Source organism: Nelumbo lutea, chromosome 4 (assembly GCF_056320005.1).
Source record: "Nelumbo lutea isolate HS-2025 chromosome 4, American lotus-T2T, whole genome shotgun sequence".
NCBI lineage: Eukaryota > Viridiplantae > Streptophyta > Magnoliopsida > Proteales > Nelumbonaceae > Nelumbo > Nelumbo lutea.
The window spans coordinates 88,761,620-88,785,087 of record NC_142687.1 but is presented as its reverse complement, the minus strand read 5'-3'; the positions used below and the strand labels follow the sequence as shown (position 1 = coordinate 88,785,087).

At 37.2% G+C, this 23,468-nt stretch overlaps 2 protein-coding genes across 2 annotated transcripts; both read right to left on the bottom strand.

Annotated features, from left to right (window-relative positions):
- Window positions 1-547: 547 nt before the first annotated feature.
- On the bottom strand, window positions 548-1,886 carry LOC148861642 (uncharacterized). Its single transcript, XM_088942014.1, has 2 exons — window positions 1,413-1,886; window positions 548-1,325 (listed from the first exon to the last, which is right to left on the bottom strand). Exons 1-2 carry the CDS (start codon window positions 1,656-1,658, stop codon window positions 945-947), a joined length of 627 nt encoding a protein of 208 aa, XP_088798140.1. The 5' UTR covers window positions 1,659-1,886; the 3' UTR covers window positions 548-944.
- A 10,456-nt stretch (window positions 1,887-12,342) lies between these two features.
- LOC148861641 (CASP-like protein 1E1) lies at window positions 12,343-14,060 on the bottom strand. Its single transcript, XM_088982331.1, has 2 exons — window positions 13,705-14,060; window positions 12,343-13,023 (listed from the first exon to the last, which is right to left on the bottom strand). Exons 1-2 carry the CDS (start codon window positions 13,953-13,955, stop codon window positions 12,675-12,677), a joined length of 600 nt encoding a protein of 199 aa, XP_088838457.1. The 5' UTR covers window positions 13,956-14,060; the 3' UTR covers window positions 12,343-12,674.
- Window positions 14,061-23,468: the final 9,408 nt, after the last annotated feature.

Genomic DNA, 23,468 nt, shown 5'->3' with positions numbered 1-23,468 from the left:
AATAAAGCCAAGTCTGAGGCAAAAGTAAACCAGAATTCACACTCAACCTATTTGCACTCCCATGCATTTACACCAGTGCAATTGAGATTCAACTTGCAAATAATTCGAGCCTGAAGAACCGAAGGCAACATAAAAACCATACTCACAAAATATAAAATTCATACCATATATACAGCTTGTTGTAAGAATTTAAGAGTTCATTTGGTTCATAGTCAAAATCAGAATTGGAACCGGAATGGCCTATTCCCATAGACTGTTTGGTTCAGATAAAAATCAGAATGAGAATTTGAATAAACTGGAATAGGATTTCATTCCCATAGGAGGGGGAGGGATGTGGGAATGCCATTCTACCAGGAATAGGAATGGGGTTCCCATTCTGCCCAACCAAACAGTTGGAATCGGAATCCAATTCCAGACCCCTATTCCCACAAATCAAACAGGCGCTAAGAGAATTAGGGTTCTTAACCGGTCCAAGTTAATTCCTTTTTTAATACAGCTTTATCAGACTTGCTCCGGAGTACACGTCTAAGTAAATGCCCATCCATCCTTATTGAAATCCAATCCACCCAATTTCATATAGCTGGACTTGGAAGCCCAAAAGCTCTTTTACTTGAAAGAATTTCAATTATATTAACAAACCTATAGGCCTGGGCCCGGCCCAGCCCAATCTACACCACAGTCCACACGTGACTATGAGCACTGGACCTGGACTTGAAACTGTCTCCATCTTTGGAGTTTGGACCTTAACTCAAGCTCGCTTTCATAATTCATCCCCAAAAAACGGAAAATGTGGACCCCACCAACAAAAATGTGCTGGGTTGGTGGGGTCCACCATCTTCTCTCCTGCTGCAATCTGCAAATCTGCTGCTATTAGCTTTTTTTTTTCTCCTGTACAGAGCAAACTCCTCAGTCTTGAGTAAGAGAAAAAGGAAAACAGAAAAGAACTAGAACAGTAAGGTTAGGAGGTCCGTCTTGATTCTCTCAGCAGCACCGACGTCGTCTCCGTTGCCGTCGATCAAAGCAGTGACCGTTAACCTCAGCTCCGGCTCATGCACAGCAACACCGGCGGCCAATACCTCCACCCTGTGTTTGTCGAATACCCCAAAAATTTCCTTCACCAGACTCCGCCGTACCATCGCCGAGCGCACCTCGAAGAACGCAACGTTGCCGGAAACAGTCACGTCTACCGACGACGATGCATTCGGATGGTTGCACAAGCGTAATGCACGAACCGCCGCTGCCTTCCGTCGTTTCAATTCTTCTAAGCATTCCTCGAGTTCTTTTATGTAAGCAATTGTCTCCTCGATTATCTTCACCCTCGTAGCCTGCATTTCCTCAGACCCGTTATCTATTTTACCATTTCGATACAACCCAGCACAAATACCAGAGGGGGGGGGGGGGATTCCGCTAACCTTATGGAGGAGATTGGGAATCATGGATTGGAGAGTTGCGTAGAGACCGCTCATCTGGACTCTCCGGTCGCGTTCTATCTGAGGCGAAGGTTTCCGTTTTCTTGAACATGAAGCAGCTTCTGCGTTAATAGTGATTTCCTTTGACGGCGATAATTCAGATAATGGAACAATTGCAGCATCGCTGTAGCCTTCCATGAGCTTCAGAAGCAGCTTAGAAACGTCTTTGTCTTCATGGTTTCCTTCCATCGATTCGTCTCTGTTAAACAAACTGTTGAGCCTCTAAAACCATGGTGAGAGGGGGAGGAGGGTATGGACCATTTATCGAGTTGGGTAGTTGAGTACGAGGGGCAATGGCCGTCGTGATGTTTGGTTCCGATTAAGGAAACTAATCGAATATTTTCTGCAAAGAGATTTGCCCGCAGGCGCGCAGAGAGAGAGAGAGAGAGAGAGAGAGGAATGTGCAGTGTACGCACCAACGAATTATAACGTTTTGATTCTGTTTTTTAGGGGAAGTTGAAGCATGTGCGGTAGTTACATTATAGTTCTCGGAACCAATTAGTCAATTACTCATACTTCTTTTCCAGAATGACAAAGTTATCCTTATAATGAATCTCAAGATGGTTCCATTTCTCTTCAGTTTTCTGGTGAAAAAGACCAAATGAGGTCGAATCAGGGTCGGTCATGGTCTAGCAATTTTGGGGTCGGTTTTAAGTAGGGGTGAGAAAAATACCGAAAACTGAATCGACTGAAAAAATCAATCGAAAATCGGTTAATCGAATCAGTCTGTTTGGTTTTGGTTCGGTATTTAAAAAAAATAAAGGTATCGGTTTGGTTTCTGTTAATCAATATAAAAAATTGGCAGTTAATTGAACCGATCGGTATATATATATTTCTATATATTTTATATATATTTATATATATTATATATATTATATATTTTTATATATTATAAATTAATAAATATACATTATATATAAATATATTTATATTTTTTATAATATATTGTAAAAATAAAAAAACCAAAAAATCGATGAACCAAACTGATGGTTAACTGAACCGGTCAACCGGTTAACCGATTGGCATTGGTTCGGTTTAGGTTACCAGTTTTCTAAAAACCGGTAGTATCAATTCGGTTACAAAAAAGGCTCACGGTTCGGTTAACCAAACTATGAGTACCCCTAGTTTTAACTTTTAAGGTCTATTTGTGGCATTTGTTCTTCTTTTTTTTTTTTTTTGCTCTTTCCTTTCAAAAGAATGAATCATGTTTTTTAAAAACTTGATTTTTATTAAATATAATACATAACTTAAAATTTATATTATCTTTATTGATTAAATTGAGTAATTTAATATGTATATTATCATAATATATTAACATATGATTTAAAAATTATCATTATAACTTAAACTTTATAAATATTACATTTTACATTACTTATTATACACATTCAAATATTAAAATGAAAATAAATGACCAAACCACTTAAGTAATTCAATAATCAAGTGAGACCATGACCGTGTAAAAGTGATTTTCTCATTTTTCGAAGCAATTTTGTACAAAATGTTATAAAATAAACACCATCGATAGTTCGATGCAAAACAACTTCTAAATCGATCAATCTACAATTTTTTCGGTTTGGTTTAGATTAACCTAGAAAGAAAAACCTACAATTAATTTAGCTAGTTGGCATAATATATTTATAATATATATTATAAATACCTACTTACTCGTGAGTGTTAAAGTGGAGTATTTTATGATAAGGGCAAATTTCATAAATTACCTTTATGATTTAGCTAATTGACTAACTATACTCTGTTTACATATTATCTTAAACTATCCTTATTGTTTTTAAGAATTGATATCATGTGCTAACAGAAAGAAACGAAATGTTGAATTTTCTCTCATGAAAAATTTGCCCTCCTCCCATCGGTTGTCAGCACCACTAACGTAGCAAAAATATTTGTGGAAAGGAAGAGATTGTATTGGGAAACCCTAGAATTGGAAACCGGAAAATTGTGGATTTGGGGATTTTGTGGCATTCAAATGCAAGAGCCTCAGATCTGCCATGGCTGAACTTGCAGGCGGTGGGGAGGGTGTTGGCATTCGAAGGGAAGATGTCGAGGAGGAAGACATTGGTGAGGCTGAGTTTGAACGCATATGAGTTTATAAATTTGTTGAATAGGTTAGATCCGATGAAGGTTGAGCTCAACTGATCATTGCTTAAAGTGGCCCTTCTAACCCTCTCCTCACCGACGGTAGCCTCTCTAAGTGGAGAACCTTCCCAAATGGCCAAACGAGTCTGGTAAGTTCGAATCTGAGAAGGAATGTTCCCACTATGACTGGTTCTATTTCCCAAACAAGAACCTTCCCAAAAGAGGATGGAGAGCGCTATCAACACACTTCCTTTCAACAAAGCAAGTTATTTTTCATTCTCAAGAAAATTAACAAATCAAATTAATTTATTCTCTCTAATCTCTTCGCACTTATTTATTTATTATTTATTGAGGTGGGAGCTTTATGGGGATTAAACCTGTTCATGGCCTAGATAACCTAATGGATTGGCCCTAGCCAACCCATTCTATATCAGACTTGGACAAACTTTTAAGCCTACCGGCTTGGGTTCTTACTCTAAACCAAGCCTGAGCCCTACTTGACTGATAAATTACATGGAAAACACACTTCACATGCACCTTGAGAACTGGTTTTAAAATTCCCGACAAAAGTTAGACTTATTTCATATTGAAAATTTATTGAACTTGTTTTGAACTTTTAAGTAGGAGCTTGTTTACACTCCTTAAAGTTATAAAGAAGAGAGTATAGAGACTTTCTACCATGCATGTGTGCGATGCAATGAGGCGCTTCAGAGGTACATTTTGCTCGCACTTTCGCGTGCACCCGCATGGTTTGCAAGAAGTAACTATATTTTTAATGTGATGGCATTTGAAGCGATGAGAAGGTTTGCGATGACACATTTCGTAGACTACAATTTGCAAAATCGCGAATCACATAACATGAATTTTGTGAAATCACAAATCACAGACATCACGATTTGCAAAATCAAAAATTGCAAACTGTGGATTTTGCGAAATCGCATTTGGTTTTGATCTGCACATAAGGGTGCATTGGCTTGAAGGGTGAACCATGACCATTGATGTTTTAAGTTAATCCAACGGTCATGACTTGATCTCGTGTGATCAAGGGACAATATTTAAACATTAAAGGTCACTAACCATGCATGTGTGCGATGCAATGAGGCGCTTCAGAGGTACATTTTGCTCGCACTTTCGCGTGCACCCGCATGGTTTGCAAGAAGTAACTATATTTTTAATGTGATGGCATTTGAAGCGATGAGAAGGTTTGCGATGACACATTTCGTAGACTACAATTTGCAAAATCGCGAATCACATAACATGAATTTTGTGAAATCACAAATCACAGACATCACGATTTGCAAAATAAAAAATTGCAAACTGTGGATTTTGTGAAATCACATTTGGTTTTGATCTGCACATAAGGGTGCATTGGCTTGAAGGGTGAACCATGACCATTGATGTTTTAAGTTAATCCAACGGTCATGACTTGATCTCGTGTGATCAAGGGACAATATTTAAACATTAAAGGTCACTAACCATTAACTAATTGAGAGCAGTCACAAAGTTTGAAATCATGGCTATACAAAGAGGCTCTTTGAACCAATGCATTTCTCTTGGTGATGACTCTCCAAGATCTCTAAAAAGGATGTGAGCAAAGCCAAATCATACACAAGTTTTGATCACTTCTCACTCAAAATCACTACTGCCTCTCTCAGTCCGATTTACTATTGTCTCACAAAAGATTTCTTTAGAGAATCTTCAACTTTGTTGATTGCAATTTTCACTCAAAGTTCTATTGAATCCTGGGAATGAATTTACCTGTAACACAACAACAAACTCAGTGAATCTGAGTGGGGGCAAATAACATTCTAAACATAGTGTCTTTAGATACACCTCAGAGCTTCTCCTCCAAGTTTTTGGTGACCCCAATTTCATAACATTATTAATAATATTAGTAGTAAAAAATATATTATACTATAGAATATTATATGGGTTTAACTATGATGCTGAAAAGACATGATACTAAAAAAACTTGCGACCAATCAACCATAATCTCAAAAGTAGGAAGCAATCAAGTGGGTTTTCAATAAAATTCATGGGAGGCCTACTTTGCAATACTGATTGCGCTACTGCAATTCTTAAAGCATCAAAGTTAAATGGGGTTGGTGGCTTTATTCTAGGATGGAAGAAAGAGGATTTATTTTTGGGAGAATGATGGTTCAGCCCAGGGTCAGAATTTTTAGGCCCAAAGTACATTTGGGGTAGGTGCCATCTCGGAATTGATGTCAATTCATGGGTAGGCATTGGTGTATAAAGTGGGGGTATTTTACATTTTAATTGTTTATAGATCTACAGTGGAAATTAGAAATTTGCAATGGGCGTATCTGTACTTTTCCGTTTATTTTCTGCAACTTAAACAAACAATCCACAATATTTCTCCTCACAACTGACAGTGAGGAGAAATATTTGACAAGGGAAGAATGACAATCGCTGTAATTCTCCACAATATCTCTTCCTCCATTTAATCTGACAGTGAGGAGAACATGGAGATAACTGATTTGGACTTTCTACAAAAATTGGTGGTGTTCCGTGAATGACAATCCGCATTAAATTTGTGACAAATAAACATTCAACACATTAAATTTGTGTCAAAGAACCATCCCTTAAGAGAAATCTATTTGCAAAACTCTATTGAGGTTTGTTCCGAAGGAATATAAATACAAATATGTAGACTACAAATATTTTGTATTATTTTATATATATTTAGGGGGTGTTCTTTTTCTGGATTTGGAGAGGGGGGAAAGTTGCTCAATGGGATTTTGGTTCTCATTGACCAGGAATCCCATTTTTTTTTCAGTTTTATGTGGGGACCAGGGAAAGTTTATTTTCTTGGGTATCACTTATCACTTACCCAAGAAAGTGATATCCATATCCTAGGTGGGTAAATAACCTTCCCACATAGGGGGAAGGTTGCCAACACTTGAATGGGACAAAAATGTCCCTTTTAATAATGAATTTCTATGATTAAAATGGCCATTGCCTTATTTACCTGGGAAATAAAAGAACATGGGTAAATGCACTTACCAGGGTAAGGGTTTCCTGGTAAGTGCATTTACCCGGGTAAGTAACTTACCGAAAAGCGAACGAGGCCTTATATTATACATATTTGTATTTATATTCCTTCCAAACTGAACTTTACTGCTTTTGATTTGAAACATGAATAGAGATACAAGTCCACCCATGAACCACTTGAAAACTGATATTAAAAATCCAAAACATTAAAAATAGTTTTAATTTAAGCCTCAAAATCATTTTTTCGATGAAACTAATTAGATAGCTGTTCCCAAGCAATTCAGGCCCCATTTGGCATGTTTTTCCCTGCGGTCTGTCGGTTATTTATAAATTTGGTAGATTGCAATTTGGTCTTTTCCTATTTGATTCGTGGTAGATCTAACCATCACAAGCTTATGTGCCAAAAAGACGTGAAAAAGCTTATGTGCCAAAATCACAAAACGGGCGATTTTCAAGAAGATCCAAATGGAACTTTTTCATTTTTTTCTATTCATCTTTGCATGGAAAGACACAAAAAAGAAACACCTAATGGATTGGTGGTGGGGGCTTTGTGGAGATTAAACATGTTCATGGGCTGGATAACCTAATGGATTGGCCCTATCCAGCCCATTCTATATCAGACTTGGACAAACTTTTAAGCCTACAGGCTTCAGTTCTAACTATAAACACCGAACCTAACTATTTTTCTGGTTGGATTAAAGCTTTCCCAAATAAACCAAGCCTAAGCCCTACTTGATTGATGAATTACATGGAAAACACACTTCACATGCACCTTAAAAATTGGTTTTAAAATTCCCAACAAAAGTTTTTGTTTCAACTTGTTTTCTCTTCCTTAAAAACTTGTTTCACATTGGAAAATTATTGAACTTGTTTTGAGCTTTTAAGTAAGAGATTGTTTACACTCGTTAAAGTTATAAAGAAGAGAGTATAGAGACTTTCTACCGTGCATGTGTGCAATGCAATGAGGCACTTCAGAGGTACATTTTGCTCGCACTTTCGGGTGCACCCGCGTGGTTTGCAAAAAGCTAATATATTTTTAATGTGATGACATTTGATGCAATGAGAAGGTTTGTGGTGGTGCATTAATCGTAGACTACAATTTTCAAAATCGCAAATCACATAACATGAATTTTGTGAAATCACAAATCACAGACATTACGATTTGCAAAATCGCAAATTGCAAACAGTGGATTTTGCGAAATCGCATTTGGGTTTGATTTGCACATAAGGGTGCGTTGGCTTGAAGGGTGAAACATGATCGTTGACGTTTTAAGTTAATCCAACAGTTATGACTTGATCGAGTGTGTTTAAGGGACAATATTTAAACATTAAAAGTCACTAACCATTAACTAATTGAGGGCAGTCACAAAGTTTGAAGTCATGGCTATACAAAGAGGCTCTTCGAACCAATGCATTTCTCTTGGTGATGACTCTTCAGGATCTCTAAAAAGGATGTAAGAAAAGCTGAATCATACACAAGTTTTGATCACTTCACACTCAAAATCACTACTGCCTCTCTCAGTCTGATCTACTATTGTCTCATAGAAGGTTTCTTTAAAGATTCTTCAACTTTGTTGATCATGGTTTTCAAAACCGAACCAGACTGAATGGTTAGACCGGGAAAACCGGGAATTAGTCACCTTACCGGTTCCGTTTTTCCCCAAAACCGTTGATTTTGGTCAGCAAACCACTGAATTGGCCGATTAATTGTTCGAACAGTTTTGACCGTTTTAAAATTTTTTTAATTTAAAAAAAAATTGTCAGAACAAGGCGGTCATTCGGTTGAACGATCGGACCATTCGAACCGGTAACTTAGACCCATGACCGGTTCGGTTTTAAAAACCATGTTGTTGATTGTAGTTTTCACCCAAGGCTCTGTTGTATCTTGAGAACGAATTTGCCTATAACAAAACAACAAACTCGGTGAATTTAAGTGGGGCAAATAACGTTCTAAAGATAATGTCTTTAGATACGCCTTAGAGCTTCTCCTCCAAATTTTTGTGACCCCAATTTCATAACATTATTAATAATATTAGTAGCAAAAAATATATTATACAATATTCTATATATTATATGGGTTCAACTATGATGCTGGAAAGACATGATACTGAAAAAAACTCACAACCAATCAACCATAATCTCAAAAGTAGAAACCAATCAGGTGGGTTTTTAGTATAATTCATGGGGGTTGTGATTGGTCAAAACCTTTCCAATATGATATCTTTCTAGCATCATAAATTTTATCATATTATATAATATATTATCAATAATGTATAATTAATTATAATAAAATATTTGTCTAAATTGGGCTTCGGGCTTTATATAAAACTAGGTTTGGGCTCAAGATTTAGGCTCAATGGTTAGACCAAGCTCAGTCTCAGGCCTAGTCATTTACTATTTACAAAGAGGCAAAGCCTGACCCATAAACAGGTCCAATGGGGTTACACAATGTGGAATTGTTTTACGTGGCACATAGGTTGACACCCATAAGAAATTTGCTTCTTACCCTATCCACCATCAATATTGGCAAGTTTTAGGTCCAAAGACCATCCTAGATGTGAACTGATTTCCTACACACATGCTTGACCAGGCCAAGGGACAAGGGGCCTTAAGTAGGGGTGGCAATTTTCCACCCAACCTGTTGAACCCACCCAACCCAACCATTTACTTGGTGGGTTGTGTGATCAACCTGATGTAGCACGATCTGGTCACTCCTAGCTGGCAGGGGCTTCGCTCCTATCTGGCAATGGACAACACCTGAGAAGGAGAAGATGAAGGGTTCCTGGGGAGCTCGCCCGATGGGAACACTCCGATGCTTAAGTTAGAACTCTGAGAGAGAAGCTTAGAGAGTAATGACGAGCTAAGAGTGGAGATGCGCACTACTCGATTACTAAAAATTCAATTACCTTTTCCTTGGGGGTCGGAGCCCTTATATATTAATGCGCTACCAAATCGGGTGTAACCGCCTTTGATTCTTCTGCTACAACCGTTATTCGTCAGGCTGATTTGATTGGCGCAGGTATTCGTCGCAGTGTACGGTCCTGTCACTTGAGAGACGTTATGCAGAGCTGGCGTGCACGACGCCGCTTGATGTGAGACGTGGGCGCAGTCGTCTGGACTTGCGGGTGCTGCGCCGCCGGACAAGAGACGTGGGAGCAGTCTGACGAGCATGATCTGGTCGGATAAGAAGTTTCTTGAAGGCTTCGGGTTACTCAGTAGCGAGCTCCTTTGTAGCGAGCTCACTTGTAGGGAACTCTTTCGTAGCGAGCTCCAATAGCAAGCTGCCTTGCAGCAAGCCGTGCTGTAGCAGGCTGTAGCAAGCTGTGGCGAGCTATCTTATAGCGAGTTCTGCTAAGGTTTCAACGAGTTCATTACGCAAAGTTGTGGCCAAGCTATCATGCTGAGTGTCACTTACGCTGAGTCATGTCCACGTGTCACCTGGTTAGGAGATCGGGTCAGATCACCCTCCATCACAACCCATCACCCAACCTGCCCATTTAAATGGGTTGGGTTGGGTTGGGTTGTGGATAACCATTGGGTTAACCATTACAGATATAAGTATTAATTCCTTAGCTTTTTTTTTAATTTTCTTCATTTGAATTAAATAATTTATAATTAATGCATTAATTTTGTATTAATTATTGACTAAATTTAGTTCCAATTTACTTACATTGACCCACTTCGGGTTGGTCAGTTCGGTTCCAAACCCATGCACAAACCTGATATGGGACGGTCCAAATCAATCCACCATTGACTGAACTGGTCCGATTTGGTCCAACCATACTAATCCAGATCTAAATGGTTCAACCACCCTTGATGTGATTAGCTCGAATATAATCCAATTAGATAGTTCAAGTTGGTTTGACCGGTTTGAACCTAAGTGGTTCGGTTAAACCCGAAATCCGAACACAATCGAATGGCTTCGCCGCTTGTGTAAAGATATCATGCATGTAATGTGATTTAAACCTTTACCACTTGTGTGAATAGTAACTACTATTACCATCAAGCTATGACCAACTTATTTGCTAAGAGAGAGTTAGTTTGTTTTTTAAGTCCATAAATATAAGATTAATGGGTTTGGGCGGATTGAATTGGGTTAAAGAAGGTTTGGGTTGAACTCAACCATTTAATTTTATATAATTGGGTCATTAATGGATTGGCGGGTTAAATGGGTTGGGTTGAATCTCAACCCAAACCAAACCCAACCCAATCTGCCCAATTGCCAGCCTTAAGGAATGGCTGATCAAGCTTAGCCTAACCCAGAAGGTTAGGCCCATCCAGAAAGCCCGAGTACCCAGGCCTGGCCTGGACCATTGATCACTTAGGCCTACTATGCAATACCAATTGCACTGCTGCAATTCCTAATGACTTAGTTTGGAAAGAGTATAAATGCAAATATGCACAGTGTAAATACAAACAAAATATAAGGTTTTGCATTTATACTTCTTCCACACTAAGCCAAAACATCAAAGTCAAATGGGGTTGGTGGCTTTATTCTAGCCTGGAAGAACCTGCAACTTAAACAAGCAATCCACTGTTTGTGGAGTGGTGATAACAGACAGTGAGGAGAAATATTTGACGGGAAGAATGACAGTCGCTGTAATTCCCCACAAGATCTCTTCCTCCATTTAATCTTTCTACAAATAATGGTGGTGTTCCGTGAATGACAGTTCGCATCAAAATTTGTAACAAATAAATAACCATTCAACACATCAATTTGTGTCAAAGAACCATCCGTTAGGTGAGTTTTCTAGCATTCCTCTTCATGCAAAATTCTTTGTGATAGATAACCATTCAACGCATTAAGTTTTGAAGGAACATAAATACAAATATGTGTACTACAAATATTTTGTATTATTTTATATATTTATATAGTATATATATTTGCATTTGTATTTTTTTCAAATTGAACTTTAAGCTTAGGTCCCATTTGGGGTGTCTTTCCACATAGCCTTTCGGCTGTTTATAAGTTGGGTAGATCGATTTTTGATATATTCCTGTTTGGTTCATGAAAGATCTAGCTACCAAAAACCGGAGCATCAAAAATACGCAAGAAGTCTATTTTGGGCTGATTTTGAGAAACTCCAAATGAAGTTTTTTGCGTCTTTTGCATTTTATTCTCATGCAGAAAGACACAGAGAGACATGTATATGCCAAATGCAAAGCCTTATATTTTGTATTATTTTTATACATATTTATATTTGTATTCTTTCAAACCGACAACCACTGCTTTAGATTTGAATCATGAATAAACACAACTCCACCCCATGAACCACTTGAAATTATAAGAAGAAAGATGATATTAGAAGTCTTCTCCCGTATTTTCCCATAATTAGGTCTGGCGTTGAGGGCTTTAATTAATGGTGTCGCAACTCACTCGTTCATCCAACCACCAGAGCATTTTCAATTCAATAGTGAATAGTACCAAGTTGTGAGAAGGCTTTCTTCCACGCAACGGTTTCTGGCATTATATGGACTGAACTACTGCTGAAGAACCCCATATGCCATAAAATCTTATTAGCTAAGAGTTCAAAAAATTAAAAATAGTTTTAATTTAAGCCTCAAAATCAAATTTTTGATGAAATTAGATCAGATAGCTGCTCCCAAGCAATTCAGGCCCATTTGGCATATTTTTCCATGCGGTTGGTTGGTTATTTATAATAAGTTCGGTAGGTTGTGATTTGGTCTTTTTTTTGTTTGATTCGTGGTAAATTTAACTACCAATAGCCGATGCATTGAAAAAATGCAAAAAGCTCAAAATGAGCGATTTTCGGAAAAATCCAAATGAAACTTTTGCATTTTTTTTTATTCATTTTTATACGGTAAGATGCACAAAAAAGATTCATCTTAACCAAACAGACTTGCCAAACGGCCCTTCAATTAACGCAGAAGCCCTCCCAAACGGACTCTAAGTCAGGAATTAAAGGGAGTAGGTGCATCTAGCTGCTGCTATGGTATTAAATATTAATGCACAACTAATTAAGATGGAGTCTGGAGCTCATGGCAAATTAAAAAAGAAGCAAGTAGTGGTACCAGCAGTTACAACATGCAACCAATACAGAGCGAATATATGTGATGTATGGAATGGGATAGTTGCAATTAAGACGTGTTTGTCTTGTGGAGGTTCAAAACGGCGAGCAGCACCAGCAGGACAAAGAGCAGGGACCCAAGCAGCGAGACGCCTATAGAAGCCGCGACTTGGTGGCAGTAAGTCCCGAATACTTTGCAGACCTTCTGCCAGTTGGCGTGCGAGTTGCCTTGGTAGCCAAGGAGGCCGATTGCAGCGGCAGCCCCATTGCCGGAGAAAAGCAGACCCACCATTATCACATCCAGGCTGATGATGATGGTTGCCAATGTTATGGCGTTGCCTCTCGCTCGTTTCGCGATTAGTAGCAGCAGTGACAAAGCTGCGTATGCACAGGCTATGGCGTTTGACACCATGAAGAACCTTCAACAACAGAGATATCAACAAAACCCCCCAAATAAAAACCCGGTTAGCTATATATTATTATTGCAGGCTTCTAGTTCGATATTACAGTTATGTTCGGTGAAAAAGCACTTACTTTGGATAATAAGTGCTTCTTTAGATATTTTGAAAATCATTTTGGTTGGTCAAGACAGGTCAGAAACACACAAAAAAAAAGTGCTTAAAAAAAATAAAAATTTTGAGCTTGTTTGTAATGGGCTTATTTCTTGAAAAATCACTTATTCAGACTTATTATTTTCTAAATGCATAAAAGTACTTATTGACGTGGTTGTGGGTTAAAATAAGTGATTAAAAATAAGCACTCTCCAACAAATAAGGTTTTAGCCTAATTGGGACTTGGGAGCAATGTTAGCACTATCAGCACCGGGTGCCATGAGCTATTAATATATTTAGTCACTGCACTTAAGTTATTAGGTGAGATCCCTGAATAAGCTTAAAAAGGGCTTGGTTTAACAAGTTCTAACCATCTCAAGGCTTCTGGTATATTGGTCTGGATCTTCTGCCCATAAGAACTCTGTTATGTCTATCTATATAACATCACAGTCACATATGGGAAACATCTCATCCTAAAAACTCTATCGGTATCAAATTTAAACAAAAAATAACAATGAAAAAATGATAACAAGGAGAAAGAGTGCTTACACAAAAGCAGAGGAGTAGTGAGACTTGGCAGTTAAAGGAACATACGAGGGTGGAACGTTAGAGAGGAGAGAGAATGGAACCATCTTGGTCTCCCTAGCAACGCCGATGATGATAGCAGCCACAAGGGTTGTGACTACGGCCAGTAGTCGAAGTAGGAAGTCTGATGACCTTACACTACTTCTTGGGTTCGCCACTTTTGCTTCCACTTCGACACCATGGTTGGCCTTGTATTGGCTTTGGCTTCTCTCCATCTTCTGAGACGCTTTTTGAGCAACTTCACTAAGAGATAGAGAAAGAAAGAGAGAGGGGCCTTGTATAAATAGAGTAATCAGCTGGAGATGGATTGAACGAGAAGTGAAATGAACAATTTATTGGACTAGCTTATTTAGGTAGGCAGTTAATACATGAGACAAGTCAACCCGTGGTTCCATTCGTTTTTTTTTTTCTTTCTTTTTATATGTTTTTGGTATACATGGTTCCTTTTTTTCTTGATATCCACATTCCACCATGAATTCCATTCTTATATTCTTATAAATTAAGCATTGTCTCTGTGCTATATTGTATTAAACTACCAGTACCACCACAATAAAAGGAAAAAAAATATATATGACTAAGATACTCTTGTCATAAAATTCAGAAAGACTGAAACCATATTTATTTGGGTAAATTGCTGAACCTTTTTTAAAATTTCGTAATTGCAATCACCTGGCCTGAACCTTTTAATACAGTTGCAAGTAGACCCCAAATAAAAAATAGATAATTTAAAGTTGCAGTTTTGTCTTTGTGTGATTGATATGAAAGGAAAATTTGAAAAATAAATCAATTTAAAAAAAATGATTGGAAAGTTTTGGTGAAGTGATTCATATGAAGAGTTAAAATTGGAAAATAAACATTACTATATGGGTATTTTGGACATTTTTATGTCTTTACTTATAAAATTCTACCAAAGGGGGTCCACTTGCAACCATATCAAAAAATTTATGAGAGGTGATTGCAATTACCAAACTTCAGGGGAGGTTTCAACAACAACCAAGCTTTAAGGGAGGTTTTAGCAATTTACCCTATTTATTTACCAAAAAATAGGGGTATCAATTGGACTGGATTTGGTCCAATCCGATCTGGTCTAATATGAGTCCATTACAGATGGATCAGGTCCAATCCAATACGATGAATACTCTGAACCATTTTGGATACCAAACTTCAGGAGAGGTTTTAGCAATTTACCCTATTTATTTTACCAAAAAATAGGGGTGCCAATTGGACTGAATTTGGTCCAATACGATCTGATCTAATATGAGTCCATTATAGATGGATCAGGTCCAATCCAATACTCTGGACTATTTTGGACCAGTCCAATTCAATGTTTGGACCATCCAATCTATTCAAATTGGTTTTAATTTTGATTGTTTCCAATCCAAACCTGGCCCATTGACACCTGTATTTTCATATTCTATCAATGGACTGGATATTGGTTCAATCCAACCCAATCCAATATAAACCCATTACAGATGGACTAGGTTCAATCCAATTCAAACTTTGGACCATTAAATCTGGATTGGTCCAATTCAATATGTCTTACTGGTCCATCCAATCCATCCAAATTGATTTTGATTTGAATGGGCTCCAACCCAAAACTGGTCCATTGACACCCTATATGTGAGTAGCTCACATCATTCCTTGAATGGGGCAGTACAATTGCTGTTTCTATTGAAAGGTTTTGGGTTCATCAATGCAGTACCCTTTCTAAAGGGCTTTTCTATCACAATAGCTGAAACATGAGTAGGTCTAGAATCCCAAGAGTTGGTTGGCTAGGCAGGTAGGAGATGCAGCGGTCGGTAGAGGGCGACTCTAGGGCAGAACCAGAGGGTGATGGAGGAAAGCAATGGCCCCATATGCCTCTATCTTGGAGGAGAGGATCAATGATAGAGGATAATCAAGCAATGGACTGTCTAACAAACAAAGGTCACCAAGGAGCTTCATGGGTAGAATTCATTGGGAGTTGGATTATATTGGTTTAGGCGGTGTTTGGCATCGGTGCTGTTTTTTGAGAAAACAGTGCCATGTAGGCACCACATCAGAGAAAATGGTGCTTGAAGCAATGCCCTCTTGTTTGGTATCGTTTTCTCAAAAAAAAAAGAAAATGTTGCTCCAGACCATATCTTGAAAATCAGCAAAGTGTGATCTGGAGCAACGCCAAATTTGATGCTTTCTGGGAAAATGGTGTGTTGCTGCCAATGATACAATGACGTGGTATCATTTTGGACGTTGGATAATAAGATCAATATTGAAAACGTTATTACCAGCACTGGTACCAAACTAAACTAGTGGTGTTTTCTCAAAAAAAAAAATAAAAACAACTATGTGATAGCACTGGTTTCAAACAGAAAATAAACACCATTTTCTCAGAAAACGGTTCGATGTTCCAGCTCGATGCCAAACACCTACTTAATGAATATTGCAAGAATAGTAATCCTGTACCTTTTATATTTCAGTTCCTTTTCTGTAAACTTCAGCCATTTACCATATGAGTTCCCTTTCTAATTTGGTTCATGTGGTAGTTGTTTTCTGTTTTGAAAAAATTGACAAACACCCCCTCGCCCCTCTGTGATTACTGAACAAGAGAATACCTAATTCAGAACAAAGGCACTCCTTCATATGGAAAAAATCAAAAGTTTTCTAAACAAACTGTCCCTCTCTAGAGGGATGGTTTGTTAGAAGAAAACTTCAAAGGCAGCAATTGCTGATTTGCTGGTAAGAAATCGTGAGGAAATAAGTGAGCTTGGAGAACAAGGCACAGGGGAACAGGTGAGACTATATACCACTAGAGAGAAGACTTCACACATATTAACATGTGAAATCATGTAATTACTCCCTTGGGCCTTGTCCCATCTGCCTTGGATTAGATGGCCATCAATAACTCTCTCCATGGACGGCAGCCATTACTGCCCATTTATCACTGTCTTCTGCCATGAATGGAGCTCAGCTCAGCTCACATCTGACGTGATCATGATGGCGAAACTTTCTTAGGTTGCCCAATAAATCACAGAGACAGTCCCCTTTGTTTTAAATTCAAAACACTGAGTTATTCCACGTGAAGGAAATCAAGCCACGGGTTGGTTTAGAGATTTTTAACTTGGATTTTCGTCAGCCATTCTTTAATAGGAAGTTAAATAAATTACATGAATGCTTATCATTGTAGGAGGTGTTCGAAAATATAGTTGATTTTATTTTTGAAAATAAAAAATCATGGTTTTCAAAACCGGACCAGGCCTAACGGTATGATCGGAAAAATCGAGGTGACCAGTTCCGTTTTATCTCAGAATTGTTATTTTGCCAACAACCATTGATTTAGTCAGAAAAATCATAGATTCGGGCGGTCAAATCATTGGACCCGAAAACCGGACCCCTGACCGATTCGTCATCTGACTCAATTTTAAAAACTTATAAAAAACAACTGTTATTAGTAAAATTATATTATTTTTGCTATAACAGTTATTTTTGTTATTAAAAATAAAATCAATCATGTTGTCGAACGCTCCTGTAACACGTAATGTGTGGGGGAGAACGACATATAGGCTTGTTTAGTCTTTTTTTTTATTTTTTTTTATACAAAGAAAAAAAAATTAAAACAGTGAGTGATGTTTTCTTTTAATTTGGATGGTATTTGTGAGAATAGTGTGGATCGCTTGGTTTTGATTTATGCCACAATATTTCTCCATATTCATTTGATGGTGTAGCTCATTTACAACCACAATATAGCATGGATTGAATTGGATTATATCGTAATTTATCATCCACAATTAATTTCCGTGGATCACTTTAGGTTTTGATGGATTTAACTGAATAATAAATGATTGAAATATTTTTATTTAAAAGTTTATTATATATATATGGTTTCTATCACACCATAGTGGGGCCCAATAGATTTAAATACAACACACCTTATTAAGACCACAGTACCAAATACCCCCTTTTATTATTAGCATGCCCATATTTTATTAAACAGTAATAGGGTAATAGGAAAGTGTTGTGATCGTGGCTACAGCCAGCCAGTGTTTTCGAACCAATGTTGATCTGAATGATTGGACTCTTTTGTTCAAAAATCGTTCAAGCAACCAGTTTGTTTTACCCTTAACCTGTTATTGGGTCAAAAATCGTTAATTTTGAAGAACCGCTAACCCGAGTGATTGAACTGTTGACCTGTTCGACTTAGACAGTAGTTCACCATTTAATTTCAAAAAAGGATGTTGAAAGATGAAGAGGGGCTCTCATGTTAGAATTTCAGAGATCACTGAGATCCCAGAGAGAGAGAGAGAGAGAGAGAGAAGAATTGATTTCAACTTGATGTTGTGCTTCTATTGTCACTACCATCTCTGTCACCATCACCGGTGATTGTCAGATCCTCCTGTTTATCCTCCTCTCCTTCCTTTCCTTTTTTTCTCCTTTCTCCCCTTCCCTTTTCTTTCTTTCCTTTCTTTCCTTCTTTTCTTTCTTTCTTCTTTCTTTCTCAGCCAATAGCCACCTCTGTCTCAGCCTCTCTTCTCATAAAAGAAAGACAACCACAAATATTTGCCCTAATCTAATCAAACTGTCTGAAACGTTTAACCTGAATGGTCGAATTGCTGACCGGGGAACTAGTAGCCACAACAGTTCCATTTCCGAGTTGATTTTTAAAACCTTGGTTGCAGCAGATGCAAACTACTAAAATGGTCATGATGAAAGAAAATGTCTAAATAGGGGCGTGAGCAACAAAAGAAACAGTTGAGGAAACACTTGTGCTAAACAAGAAGAATTTGGATTTGCTCCTCACAGATCAATCCTCACAACACTTGCAGCCAAGGGCGGAGCCATGACCCCCCCTATGGCCTAGAAAATCCCCACTCTTCATGTATATTTCCCCTCCCCTAGTCCCCACCCCAATGGTTGTAGCCAAGGGCGGAGCCATGACCCCCCCCCCCCCTATGGCCTAGAAAATCCTCACTCTTCATGTATATTTCCCCCTCCCCCAATTCCCACCCCAATGGTTGGCCCCCCATGGCCATCCATATTTATTCTCCTCCACCCCCTTCCCCATTTCAATTAGATTTTGGTCCCCTATAAAAAATTCCGGGGTCGCCCTACTTGCATCCGTGGGAGCACCTCTTGTACTTGTATCTTCTCATTCATAGGAAGATGTTCCTAATATATACATGACTGACTGCAACATGTTGTGAGGTTGGTCTGAGGAGTGCCATATGAGGAGCAAATCTTAATTTTATCATCCAATTCCTCAAGAAAATTAAACCTGTATATATAGACCATCTGAAACAATATTATGAAAGACATATGGGGACTAGTAGAAGCAAGAGGAAAGCAAATCTAGAAGATTTCTTTGAGGAAGCTTGCCTTTGGCTTCACTTCTAGACCACCATACAAAAAATTTAATCCATTTATTTTCCTCTCTTTCCTCTTGGGTTGCAAATTTGCACATGTCATTCAACTAGTAGCCCAATATAAGGAAAACATTCTATGCATGTGGAGGTTTTTGGGGCCCATGTGTTTTACACTATTGGGTCAAATAACTTGTTGGATTTTAATCTCATTAGAGATTAAACCCAATGTGGTTTGATTGATTAATTACATGAAAAGCACACATACACACATATTTTGGAAAATAGTTTTTTTCTCTTACTAAAATCAAATTTTAACTTATCTCACATTGGAAAATTATTAAACTTGTTTTGAGTTTTTAAATAGGAGCTTATTTACACTCCTTAAAATATAAGAGGAGACTATGGAGGCTTTCTACTGTGAAATGCGCATGCACACGTGTGCATGCATCTATGCAGTGTAATGAGGCGTTTTAGAGAAGTACTTTACTTCGCAAAGAGCAACTTTGACTTTTGGTGCGAGACTGCATGTTGATGTTTCAACTGTCATGATTCGATCAGGTGTAATCAAGAGGCTCTATTCAAAGTTAACAACCATTAACTGTTCAATGAGCCTTTTCTAAACCAGTACCTTCCCCTGCTCCATAACTCTTCAGAAATTATTTAAGGAGTGTGAATTAAGCAAATGAACATAAGATTTCTGAAAATCACTCTTGTCTCTATCAGTTCAATCTGTTATTGTCTCAAAAAGGTTTCTTCGAAGACTCCTCAACTTTGTTGATTATAGATTCTCGCCTAAGGCTCTGTTGTATCTTGAGAACGAATTAACCTGTAACCCAACAGCAAACTTAATAAAACTAAGGTGTTATTCGGTAGTATGTTCATCTCGTGGATGAACCATTTCAGTCCATGCCACGGGATGAACGGTGTGTTCGGTTTGCTGTGAACAGGACCGGTTCACACTATCTTGTGGACCAGTCCTGTCCACACCAATTTCTCGGCAACGCCTTTTTTTTGTGGATGGGGTCGATCCACGGGTTGAAAATGCTAATATGTTTCATGCACGCTCTCTATAACCCTACATCCTTTACTGTTGTCTACACTGAAAGTCTCCATCACTGAATGAAGTTGTTTTGCTCTGCGAAGGTTTCCACCAAACCTCTGTTGTGCTCCACCGAAGCCGTCCAAGCTCTTCACCAAGGTATCATCTAGTGGAAAGACCCCTATTGCATCTTTTTTTTATCTTGACCAACATCCTTTGTTTTTTCTCTTCACCGAAGCCGTCCAACCTCTATTGTGCTCCACCGAACCTCTCTTGTGCTTTTTTTAATCTTGACCAACATGATCCAAATTTCTTCTCATTTTCATCTAATTGAAGGGACTCTGTGGCATTCTTCATTTTGTTTTGATTCATTCCATATGCATGGGCAGATTTATGCGAGATCCTTTCAACCTCACCTTTTGGCTTCTTTTGGTTTCTTTTCAGCAGCTCAGCACTTTGGTTTCTTTCAACCTTAAATCGTCTTTGCTTTTTCTTATTCTGCATTTTCATTTTACAGGTATTATTCTCTCTCTACCACTCCCATGTTTGTCTTTTTGGATATTCTTAACGCAAATGGTAGTCAATAATCAAAAGCAAGTATAACCTCCATCACAATCATTTGCAAGTTGGACTGTCAAAATAATGTTTTTTAGCTTTCCTAGAAATCCATCAGCACTTTTCTTATATTTGCTTCATCCATAGAAAAAATGATGTCTAGTGGGGACAAATTCTAGGCAGAACCATGCGGGGAGGAACTCGTTGTCAAAGACTTACCCAAATATACTATTAATCCTTCATGCATGCCAAATCTTCTTGCATTGGTCTCAATGAGTTTGCTTGAACCTAGAATTCAAGCTTTAGATGGGGATTGAGATTTTGAAACAGAGAATGTTACCCTATCCCTCAATACTCTAAAGGTTGTCTTTCTTTCAAATAAAGGTATGTATAGTCATACGGGCTTAGTGAGTTAGTGGTGGACATATTGCCAATTATAGTTGTTTAGGAAAAGAGATCCAGTTATAATTATTAAGTAGTGAGTTGAAACAAATAATTCATAGAGGAGGTTTATTGGACACTAAAGTCTATAGTGCTTTGGCTGAAAGCAAATGACAAAAATATTATTTTCTCTTATGTTTTTGCAAGGGTGAGGAGGGGACTTTATTCCAAAACCACAATCAGGAGAGAAGTGGTAAACATCCCAAATGAGAATAAAGAAAGTATTGTGAAATCCTATTCAAGACTTTACACCGTTGTTCCGTGGAGAGTGTTCACTAGAGATAGTTCTTTGTAAGTTGGGGGAGAAAATGCTTGCTGGGTAGACTGAGAAAGAAATTCAGGCAGCTTTTAGTGGGGTGAGTGGGAATAAAGCATCAGGACCAGATGGTTATAATGTAGCCTTATTCATGGCTTGTTGGCATATTGTGAAGCATGATATATTTCTTTTATTTGTGAATTGTGAAGAGTGAAAATATTAAAGTAGTTAAAGAGGTTTGCAATCTATAATGCAAAGGTGGCGGAGATAAGTGATAATTCAACTTTCATATCCTTAATTCCAAAGAAGGGAGCTATTGAGTTGAAGAAACTTAGGCCCGCAAATAATCTTACTTTCATATCCTTAAATATCTTACTTAATTTTTTAAGTTTTATATTTTTTAATGTTTTTATCAATGAAATAATGTTTTATTTAAATATTTAATACATATTTTATAATTTTATAATTATTTTACTATTGTTTTATAAAAAAAATGATATTTTTTGTTAATATTAATTTATTGGTGTATTTTTTAAAATTATTTATTATATAAAATGCAAAAATTAGATATTTATGATTAACCGTGTATATCATTCATTTTATGTACATAAGATACATGGAACCAAAACGCCACTATGGGTGTGGACCGGTCCTGTTCACACAATTTGTTCATAATTAGGGATTATGGTGTGATATGAATTGATCCCTACCACACAGGGTATAGTGTGGATCAGTCCACACCCACCAATTTCTCATCCACACTACAGAACACTCCCTAAGTGAGGAAAAATAATATTTTAAAGACAATATCTTTAAACACACCTCAAAAGTCAAAGCTTCTCCTCAAAATTTTCATAACCCCAATTCCCAACATAATTCACCATAGAAGTTTTTCTACAATAATGGGCAAAACATTTGCTTATTATATACAAAGCATCTATACTTGTCTATCGAGCTTTCATTTATTCATGATTTCATTGTAACAGACATCTAATTGCAGCAATCAATTATGATAAAAAAAAATCATGAATTCAAGGCCAGATAACCCATGTTATCATCTTTCTGAGTTGTCACTCTCTCCGACATGGATGGCGTGGCTTTGTTATATCCATCATTGGAATGAGTGTTTCATCCTTTTCATCCTTTAAAAATTAATGGATTGTTTGCCCATATGTATGGTTTTGTTTTTCAAAACAAAAACATCTGTGCAACTTATACATCAAAAAATTCAGATTCTCACTTCACATCTTCAGGGAAGAGGTTTTCGAGGTGCCACTTGAACCTTATCACAAGGACCATATTAACCATGTGGAGAAATGAAGTCACCTTTTGTATGAACAAGTTACGGGATATCGTATATGTGTTTAACTTTGGATTTCTAGTTCAAATTGCATATTTTTAGCTGGTTATTTAATACTATATTCAATAAATCATATAATATTTGTACTACATTTTTTGCTTTAAAAATAATCACCATTTTGAATATTTGATGGTTCATAAAACATGAATGTTTTTTTTTTTTGAAAATAAACAAGTTTTTTTTTTCTTTTGCTTTTCATCATGAAAACATAGTTCGATCAAGAACGTGTTTGTGTTTTCTTGTTGATATGGAAATTTAAAAAATAAATGAAAAAAATGGTAATTTTAGGGTCCTTTTGGTTGATCGTCAGGTATGGATTGGAATTGGAATCGGAAGCCCCTAGAATTGAAATCAGAATTGCCTATTTGGTTCATGCAGGAATTGGAATCAGATTCTAGTCATTGTTATTTGGTTCATTGGAATTGGAATTAGAATCATTTGAAAGTTTTTCAATTTTGTATTAATTTATTAATATTTTATTATTTTATTAGTACTTTATTATTATATTATTATTATTTAATAATCAATAACTTAGTATTTTATTATTAATTTGTAATATTTTATGAATAGGTTGTTGTTGTTATGAATATTTCATTACAAGTTTATTAATAATTTATTATTTTATTAATATTTAATAATTCATATCTTTATTTTTAGGGGTTTTTTATCGTTCAGTCCACCCCTAGGTGGAACTAGAATTTTTAGGAGTGGATTGAATCCTGCCCGTGGATTGATGCCAAA